This window comes from Eublepharis macularius, chromosome 5 (assembly GCF_028583425.1).
Source record: "Eublepharis macularius isolate TG4126 chromosome 5, MPM_Emac_v1.0, whole genome shotgun sequence".
Classification (NCBI taxonomy): Eukaryota; Metazoa; Chordata; class Lepidosauria; order Squamata; family Eublepharidae; genus Eublepharis; species Eublepharis macularius.
Genome location: NC_072794.1, coordinates 130,733,999 through 130,744,002, shown reverse-complemented (window position 1 = coordinate 130,744,002; position 10,004 = coordinate 130,733,999). Strand labels below are relative to the sequence as shown.

At 40.4% G+C, this 10,004-nt stretch overlaps 1 protein-coding gene across 1 annotated transcript in view; it reads right to left on the bottom strand.

Moving 5' to 3' along the window:
- Positions 1-6,393: 6,393 nt before the first annotated feature.
- IPO9 (importin 9) overlaps positions 6,394-10,004 on the bottom strand; it is a 61,972-nt gene continuing 58,361 nt past the window's right edge. Inside the window, exons 22-24 of the mRNA XM_054980741.1 lie at positions 9,641-9,745; positions 8,739-8,815; positions 6,394-7,462 (exon numbers count right to left, since the gene is read on the bottom strand). Of these exons, the coding sequence (XP_054836716.1) occupies positions 7,352-7,462; positions 8,739-8,815; positions 9,641-9,745 (293 nt within the window). The 3' untranslated portion in view covers positions 6,394-7,351. The remainder of the gene's footprint in view (positions 7,463-8,738; positions 8,816-9,640; positions 9,746-10,004) is intronic.

Sequence of the window (10,004 nt, the reverse complement as noted above, 5' to 3'; positions counted from 1 at the left end):
CGGTACTTAATCAATAGAGCAACCATAAGCCTACCTATAAGCATAAAGAGGTACAAACACATATAGTAGATAAACCAGGTTAACTAAAAAGGCACACACATGGTAACTCCTGATGGCGATCTAGGACGAAGCTGAAGTTGGTTCCCAGTTCCCAGTTCCTTATTTGCAGTTCCTTATTCCTTATTCGTTATTCGCAAAGCCAAAGAAAAATATTGTGGGAAAACTGAAAAGCTATAACTCCAAAATGAAGTTTGCAGGGGCACATATTATACACCTCGATATTCAGAAGACTCATCACTCTAAGTGGACCTATACTGGGTCATCCTACAAAACCCAGATCTTGAGTAAACAGCTTCAAAATAGGATGCCCCCAGAACATTTCAATAAGAAGAAAGGGGCGGCAGCTGCAGCAGAAAAATACTTTGGATCACCCCAAATCACACACCCCTGAACTGCAGAGACTGTCCCCTACAAGAGGACATGTGCTGGTGCTGATCCAGTCTCTGGTTCTGGACCTAAGGCCTCCTATGTGGCCTGCCTGAAAAAAAACTTGTATTAGACATTGCTGTGAATAAGGAACTCAGAAATATAACAGCCCTCGGCACCCCCAAATAATCTTTGGATCACCAGAAATCAAACAGACCTGGGTTCCAGAGACTGTCCCTCACAACAGGACATGTGCTGGTGCTGATCCAGTCTCTGCTTCCGGAGCTGAGGCCTCCTATTTGGCCTGCCTCCCAGAACCTTCTATCAGACATTGCTGTAAATAAGGAACTGGAGAAAATGAAAGCCCTCTATGCATCAAAACAATCTTTGGATCACCCCATCTCACACAGACCCGAACTCCAGAGATTGCCCTCTGCAAGAAAACATGTGCTGGTTCTTATCCAGTCTCTACTTCTGGAGCTGAGGCCTACTATTTCACCTTTCTCCGTGAACCTTATATTAGACATTGCTGTCAATAAGGAAGTGAGAAACATAAAAGCCCTCTGCATCCCCAAATAATCTTTGGATCACCCCAAATCTCACAGACCTGAACTCCAGAGACTGTCCCCTACAAGAAGACGTGCTGGTTCTGATCCAGTCTCTGGTTCTGGTCCTAAGGCCTCCTATGTGGTCTGCCTGGAAAAAAACTTGTATTAGATATTGCTTTGAATAAGAAAGTGGGGGAAAGTGGGGGAAATATAAGCGCTCTGCCCCCCAAAGTGGTTCTGGTGCTGTGAGCTCCCTTTTCAGCTGCCTCCAAGAAGCTTGTATTCGGAAAAGTTTCTCTCTCAAAGCAGCCCTGGTCTCAAGTCTGCTCAGATTTGGAGCCTGGACTAGAGTGTTGATTTTTATGCCCTTTCCTATTATTCCCATTCAGATATACTGTAATACCAGCACATGTCCTTTTGTAGGGGACAGTCTCTGGATTGCAGGGGTGTGTGGTTTGGGATGATCCAAAGATTGTTTTGGGTTTCAGAGGGCTTATAGTTCCCCACTTCCTTATTCACAACAATGTCTAATACAAGTTTTTTCCAGGCAGGCCACTTAGGAGGCCTTAGGTCCAGAACCAGAGACTGGATCAGCACCAGCACATGTCCTCTTGTAGGGGACAGTCTCTGGAGTTCAGGGGTGTGTGATTTGGGGTGATCCAAAGATTATTTGGGGTTCCAGGGGGCTTATATCTTCACCACTTCCTTATTCAAAGCCATGTCTAATACAGGGTGCTTGGAAGCAGGCCACATTCGAGGCCTTAGGTTCAGAACCAGAGACTGGATCAGCACCAGCACATGTCCTCTTGTAGGGGACAGTCTCTGGAGTTCAGGGGTGTGTGATTTGGGGTGATCCAAAGATTATTTGGGGTTGCAGGGGGCTTATATCTTCACCGCTTCCTTATTCAAAACCATGTCTAATACAGGGTGCTTGGAAGCAGGGCACATTCGAGGCCTTAGGTCCAGAACCAGAGACTGGATCAGCACCAGCACATGTCCTCTTGTAGGGGACAGTCTCTGCAGTTCAGGGGTGTGTGATTTGGGGTGATCCAAAGATTGTTTTGGGTTTCAGAGGGCTTACATTCTCACCACTTCCTTATTCAAAGCCATGTCTAATACAGGGTGCTTGGAAGCAGGCCACATTCGAGGCCTTAAGTCCAGAACCAGAGGCTGGATCAGCACCAGCACATGTCCTCTTGTAGGGGACAGTCTCTGCAGTTCAGGGGTGTGTGATTTGGGGTGATCCAAAGATTGTTTTGTGTTTCAGAGGCCTTATATTTTCACCACTTCCTTATTCAAAGCCATGTCTAATACAGGGTGCTTGGAAGCAGGCCACATTTGAGGCCTTAGGTTCAGAACCAGAGACTGGATCAGCACCAGCACATGTCCTCTTGTAGGGAACAGTCTCTGGAGTTCAGGGGTGTGTGATTTGGGGTGATCCAAAGATTGTTTTGGGTTTGAGAGGGCTTATATTTTCACCACTTCCTTATTCAAAGCCATGTCTAATACAGGGTGCTTGGAAGCAGGCCACATTCGAGGCCTCAGCTCTGGAACTAGAGACTGGATCAGCACCAGCACATGTCCTCTTGTAGGGGACAGTCTCTGGAGTTCAGGGGTGTGTGATTTGGGGTGATCCAAAGATTATTTGGGTTTGCAGGGGCTTATATTTTCACCACTTCCTTATTCAAAGCCATGTCTAATACAGGGTGCTTGGGAACAGGCCACATTCGAGGCCTTAGGTCCAGAACCAGAGACTGGATCCGCACCAGCACATGTCCTCTTGTAGGGGACAGTCTCTGCAGTTCAGGGGTGTGTGATTTGGGGTGATCCAAAGTATTTTTTTGCTGCAGCTGCTGCCCCTTTCTTCTTATTGAAATGTTCTGGGGGCATCCTATTTTGAAGCTGTTTACTCAAGATCTGGGTTTTGTAGGATGACCCAGTATAGGTCCACTTAGAGTACTGAGTCTTCTGAATATCGAGGTGTATAATATGTGCCCCTGCAAACTTCATTTTGGAGTTATAGCTTTTCAGTTTTCCCACAATATTTTTCTTTGGCTTTGCGAATAACGAATAAGGAACTGCGAATAAGGAACTGGGAACTGGGAACCAACTTCAGCTTCGTCGATCTAGGCCTTGTCAGTCATTTGCAGCCATTTGAAAGAAGCAGCAATTTCTGCATTATCTACATTATTATTTCCTTTACCAAAGGGAAGTCTGTCATAGGTATATCAGGCATCCATTTTAAGTAGTGAGGCACTCTAAATCCATTCTTTATTGTGCAAAAATCTCGTAGTTGTAATGTTCTGCTAAACAAAAGAGGAACACCTGTATATGAAACAAAAGGTATTTTAATGCCCTAAATAAAATATGCTATCCTGAGCTGTTATCTCCTGAGTTGTGTGGCCGAGTTTCATGTACTTCAAACACAAGATGGCAATAGATAAAGATGGGTAGCTGTGTTAGCTGTCTGTAGCAAGAGTCCAGTACAGAAGAAATTAGCTGTGATTCACAAAAGCTCATTCCCTACCACAAATTTTGTTAGTCTTATAGGTGCTACTGGACTCTTGCTCTTTTCTACTGCTACAAGATGGCAAGTTACTGTGATTTGTAATTTTAAGATAAATATTGGTCATACAGTACAGACTCCTTAAACATTTTAAGAGGAAACTGAAGTGAAGAAAAATGTAATTATTTGGCATGCAACAGCAAGCCATAGTTTTCCATTATATAAAGGTACTTCAGATTCACTTGAATCCAGCTGCCTTCTACCTCACCAGACATGCAGCAAGATTTTACTTCCATTTTCATAGTAAAGCATAGCTGGCTGTTACATTCACACCTGCAAACCACAATTCTCAGCAATTTGCTCTTTTCCTGCAAACCACAATTCTCAGCAATGGTGGAATCTTATTTTAGAATAATAGTTTGCAGGGGAAGTGCATAGTGCAGTGCAGCCAGATGTGCAACCTTCAGTCCTACCAAGAGAAAAGTGGCTTGGATCCCACCACTCCTTTCTCTGCTGTGTCCCTCCAATTCGAGAGCCTCCTCTGCCATGAGAAATGTCTCCTGTGTTGGTGGAAGTCTTGCTGCACTGAAGAAACACACCCAGGCCTATGGTTTGCCCCAAAGATTGGCATCTTGCAGAACGCAAGCACAGGAAAAAGGAACAAGCGTTTTCACAAGCAAGCTTAAAGCTTCTTATACCATGGGTTTGCTCAGCTGCTACATCTGAAATGTGCCTCAGTCTTAAAACTGATACCCGGAAATTCCTATTGTGATTCAGCCTAGCTGGATTTTTTAAAAAAATTCCCACTTTGAACAAAAATGGTCCTTAAGGCATCTATCTTAACAAATTAACCAAAAATTTTTAGCAAGGCATTTCATTTCAAAATTGCAACATTTTGTAGCAATTTTCAGTTTTAAAAGGATGTCAATTTTGCAGATAAGCCAAAATTTCCATAAAATACTCAACATTCAGCTTCAATTTCAAATGATCAAGTCTCGATATTGCCTTCCTATCTAGTTATGTAGGCTGTAATGACAGGACTGGTAGGAATACCCTTCTCATTACATCTAACATATAATTTTACTAGCAAAAAAGCCTTTTAAAATGGGTACTTTATGGAAATAATGTTTTATCATCTATTATATGCACACAACACTGAACATAAATCACTTACAAAGTCCAGTCTTTAAAATCTTGATCTATAAGAACTTGCACAAAGCACTTGTGAAAGCTGCATTGGGTTTTCTATTACCCAACAGAGGGGGCTATTCATCTATTTGGTTCAGCGTGTCGTCAGCTTCTTTGCCCAAGCCAAGTATAGGAATGAAGAGCAATACATAGCCAAATGCTATTTTGCAACAAGTTGAACTCTTTTGCCACAGACTTAGTCAAAACTTTTCCATACAATATGTTTAATAGGATTTGTTTTGCAATGATGCAATGGTCTTAAAAGCCACAATGGTAGTAGACTGCGTTAGGAAAGTGAAACAGCTTTCTTATACTGCAGAATTAGAGATCATTGATTTGTACTGGATGTTTAGTTCTCTCTCTCTCTCTCTCTCTCTCTGTGTGTTAAGTGCTGTCAAGTCACTTCTGACTTATGGTGACCCTGTGAATTAATGTCCAAAATGTCCTATCATCAACAGCCTTGCTTAGGTGTTGCAAACTGAAGGCTGTGGCTTCCTTTATTGAGTCAATCCATCTCTGTTGGGTCTTCCTCTATTCCTACTGACCTCAACTTTCCCCAGCATTATTGTTTTTTCCAGTGACTCTTGACTTGATGACTTCTAGAATTAAAAAATGTATTTCTCACAACTCTGGCAACAGTCTCTAAAACAAACATTTTAACATGGAATACAGCTCCAATGAGGCTGTTCCTGCCTGGCAGAAATGCATATGAGGGATCCAAAAGGCCCCTATCACAATACTAAAAGGGGAATCTGAATGCTAACATCTGGGGGAATCCGTTGGTGATCTTTCTCCTCAAGCACACTGCCTAATTTTTGCACAAATGTCTTTAAAAACCAAGTATCAAAACCAAGAAAAAACTGAGGCAGTGGATATTTCCTGCACACAGTATACTCCAAAGGGCCTACAAATATCCATTAACCTGGCCCAACTATTAAAAAAATCCTATGGGGCAAGGGGCATGGACACGCACTCCTTTATTTGGTCCCTCTGTTTTCTCTCTGCCTCCCCCCTCTGCGCCACTACTCTCTAAAGTTAAGCTAGGCGAGCCCCCACTTTTCCTTTTTTCCAAGTCCTATAGAAATGTTCTGCACAGTTCAAGTTTCCAGAGTTCAAAGCTGAAATGTTTGCCCCCTACTGAACTAAAAGTTACTAAAATAATTTCCTTTGTGCTAGAGGAACTCATGAGGTTTTAGCCATTAATGTAGCTAAACTGAGAAAGCATGATGGATACAAGTTTCAGATTTTACAGCAACGAATCGGATGTATAGCATGCAGCATCAAACCCAAATGGATTTCATGTGTGGCATTTCTCTATTCTATATTTAAAACATGGAGGCTCACAAAGTCTAAGCTTCTGCGTTCGTTTTTGCAAAACACCCAGATTATCACTGAAACAGATATTGTGTAATACTCTTTACACTCTCAAGATAATTAAAAATGCAAATAGTTGCTTAAATTAAGCAGGGAGAAGGGAATGGCTTGCCATGCCTCTAAGGCACCATATGCATGAACATAAGGTTATAAAAAGCCAGCATACTCAAGTACAACTTGTTTGATAGAATTTTCACTTCCACACTTGATGGATAAGAGAAAGAAATTTATATTTTAAAGCATGTTATGCAAAGAACAGAAGTTGCTGTATATATCCAGTGGTTCTCATCCTGCCTAAAAAGAACAAATGAAAGATGCAGACACTCCCTTCAGGCCAGAAGGATACCAACGTATATTTGAACAATTTTATTTTAATTTTTCCCAAATGGGAGAAAAAGGCAAAGAGGTGTTGTGAGATGCATCAAACAGTACCTGCAGATTAGTCAGTGTTAATTTTACTCCCCTATAAAAATACACATACTAATTTATGGGTTTATCTGTTCTGAATAATTCCTATGTGTGAAAGGAAGCAAAAGTATTAGAGAACTGTATTCATGAAGTAAGTAGACATGTTAAATACCATCAGGATTCCATATTTAAAAAGTTTGTTTGGTTGCAAAACCAAGTCATCAGTAACCACAGGAACTGAGTTTTAAGTAGCAAGTTCTGCAATAATAGCTTTAGTGAAGAACTGGGAAAGAGACAAAACCCAAGTGGAAGTAATTTACTTCCAATTGCAACTGGAAAAAAATAATTTTATTTTGCAGGTTTTAATCCAAACTCTTGTTTTGTAAGTTGATTCCATTTCGTTCAAGCGTCTCTTTGTTAAAAAGATTCATAGTTCTCTTAAAAAAGATGTGATATGGTAAGACTGAGATCATTTACCCTGTGTTACACAAGTGTGAAGTGGGACAAACTCCCCCCATTCTATACACATCCAAACAAACAACAGACAACCATACTGTCTTCTTCGTTCCAATATGCTGTGTTATGAAGTCAGTGGAGTGCCTTTTCAAGGGTGCAGAGAAAATTGGCATTGGGGCACATTATTTTAATGGTCTATTGCAAAGCTGATTTGAAGAATAAGATGTTCCCCTTGTGAGAATCCAGTGTGCAAAACTTAATGCACATGTTTTGTTGCCTCTGAACAATCCTTCTCTTAACCCACATCATGATAGGGAGCAGTACTTCAAAATAAAGATGATCGCATCTATAATATCTGGTGAACTATGGAAGATGTTTCATGTTCTCACAAAACATGAAGCAAACCAGAAAAATATTGTCTAGATATGATCACAAGGGTCTGGATTTATATGCCAATGGCATGTAGCACTCTTCTTTCATTCTCATTGAGGTGGTCTGAGAACACTGCATAGCAAGGCTGCTGTGCAAATTGACACAAGAAGTCTGTAAGGTAAGCCTAAGAGAAAAGGGAGGAAATTGGTTATTTTCACTTCCATAAGATTCTTTCTTACAAATCTTTTCATAAGATTTCTTTTTCTCTACATGCAAAGATTCTACAACATATAAAAGATTAAAAGTTGCCAAACATATTAGGTGTGTATTTAAAGTTTGTATGATTCAAAGAACTCCATGTTTGATTTGTAGGTTTCACTACTTCAGCGTTAACATTAACTATTCTAAATTTTCTTAAACTTTTGATGAAACCAAATTCAGCAGCTTAATGCTCTCGCTATTATTTCTTGTCTTCTAGAAAACTTTCTTTTATCTCCTCTCTGAACGTCTTCCTGATCAAAATTACTGCTATCCTCACACCCCAACCCCTCAGCTGTTTGACTGTGGAGATTCAGAAGTAGAATGATAAAGTATGTGGAATTCATCCACTATACTGTCTGAAAATCCAACAGCATACTGCTGTATGCATTAATGTAAAACATCTATTTAGTCATGTTTCTCTTACATATCTTTTCCCAACAGAACAGGCATTATTCAGAATACAGATCACAGAATGAACTATCTTGGAAGCATACAGCTGTGTGTCAGGCAGGCAAGCCAGCCTGCCTGCCATAATAACTGCCATAATAACTGTGAATGCATGTCTACTGGGGGGTGGGGGGTGGGATGGGCTTTCTTCCTGTAGTGTAGCTTCCTTCACTATGCCTATGCTTTGCTAAGAGACTTTATCAGTGCAGCTGTGTGGGAACCAGGTATGGGAACTTCGGCTGGGCATCTTTTGCAGGACTTTCGCTGACTACAACTGACTTATTTGGACTAGGGGAGGGGAACTGGAGTATATCTATCGGGGAAGACTGTACTTCAGCATTCTGGGCAATCTCTATGTAACACAGCACTTCTAGGGAGGTTTATCTGAATAAAGACCTTTAACTCATAAAACCGTGTTGGATGAAGTGGAGAGTCTGAGAGAATCCCCTAGGCAGGCCTGACACTGTGTATTATTAAAGTATCTTTTCATCTGGATCCTTGTATTTATTGATGACTACTTTACCTATGTAATTTTATTCAGCGTTATCCACAGTGCTACTCATTATTAGAGCAGCATGACAACTTAATTTCAGTTTTCTAATGATGTTAAGAGGGGATCTTTTTAAAAATACAAAACTGAGAAAAGAACTTTAATAGTATGATTTTAGCTGTTAACAAAAAGAAAGTTAGTAAAAAGCAAGCAAATGGGCAATAGGATGTAGGGTGCAACACACAAACAAACTTAGCATTACCTGCAGGTCAATCTGATAGAGAGGGTCCTTCAAGGCATCGGGATCATCCTCATCATCATCTTCGTAATAATCATCATCTGTTAATCAAACAAAAGTGTGATTCAGAGGTGTCTTTTTGATAGCTGTTATTCTACGGAAAGAGAATAGCGGACAACAAAAGAACAGAACACCAAATATTGGCGAATTCCAGCCCTTCCAAGTTGTATAATGAAATCCATGTTTGTAGTTTCTTGAGTTTATAAAGCATATGCATTCCTCACTTTAGTGTAATGATGTATACATTTTAAACAACTACTTAAGTTTAAGGCTTTGCTAATCTCAACCTCCTCCTCTAAAATGCAGCCAGATAACTAGATATTTTCAGGTTCAAAGCAAAACAAAATCTGCCATTGTGTTCAAAGCAGCAAACTGTGCTTTGCATTTGCTCTGCAAGCTAGAATTGTAAACCAGGAACCAACAAACAAGGCCAAGGGAGATAGGTCTGAAGATCCCCCAGTTACATTTATGTAGAAGGAATCCCTAGTCTGCAGTGAAGTCTGAGCCATTTTGAGAACCCATCCACTTGGCTATTCATATTAGTAAAGTACTTATACCAAGTGGTGTGGTACAAGCACCCTTTGAGTTATTTTCCACAAGTTCTTTTATTTAGCTTTATTTAAAACATTTTAAAGTGCCCTTTTCATCAACATTAAAGTTCAAAAGGCAGCAAACAATAACAACAAGATTAAAAACACATAAAAACAATTTAAGCAGAACACCATAAACAGGAGTAAGGGTCAACGAGAACCAGTAAGGAAACTCCAGCCAGAACAAAAAAAGCTTCACCTGCTTGCAGAAGACAATGACCGAAGGGGACAAATGAATCTCTCTGGAGAAAGACTTCCATGAATAGCTTTGCTTACCATATTTGTTGGTAGCAAGAATATCTGACAATAGTTGTCCTGTTAAGCTTTCCTCCTCTTCTTCATCCTCCTCTTCTTGATCTTCCCACATATCATTGGATTCATCTGTTAATTTAAAAAGATAAATCGTTTATGCCATGAGAACTATAACATTTTTTGCAATAACATTCATCACTGATAATTTATATTTTAGTTTTATTAACAGGGAGGTATACTAAAAACAGTTCTGTTTGGCCAGATGTTACCTGAATTGGTCTCCTTGCAAATAAGAGAGTAGCGGGGGGAATTAGCAGCAAGGAAGACAGCTATGCGAGAGGCGGTAACTACGGGATCTTTTTCATTAACTTTTACGGGGTCCCTTCCA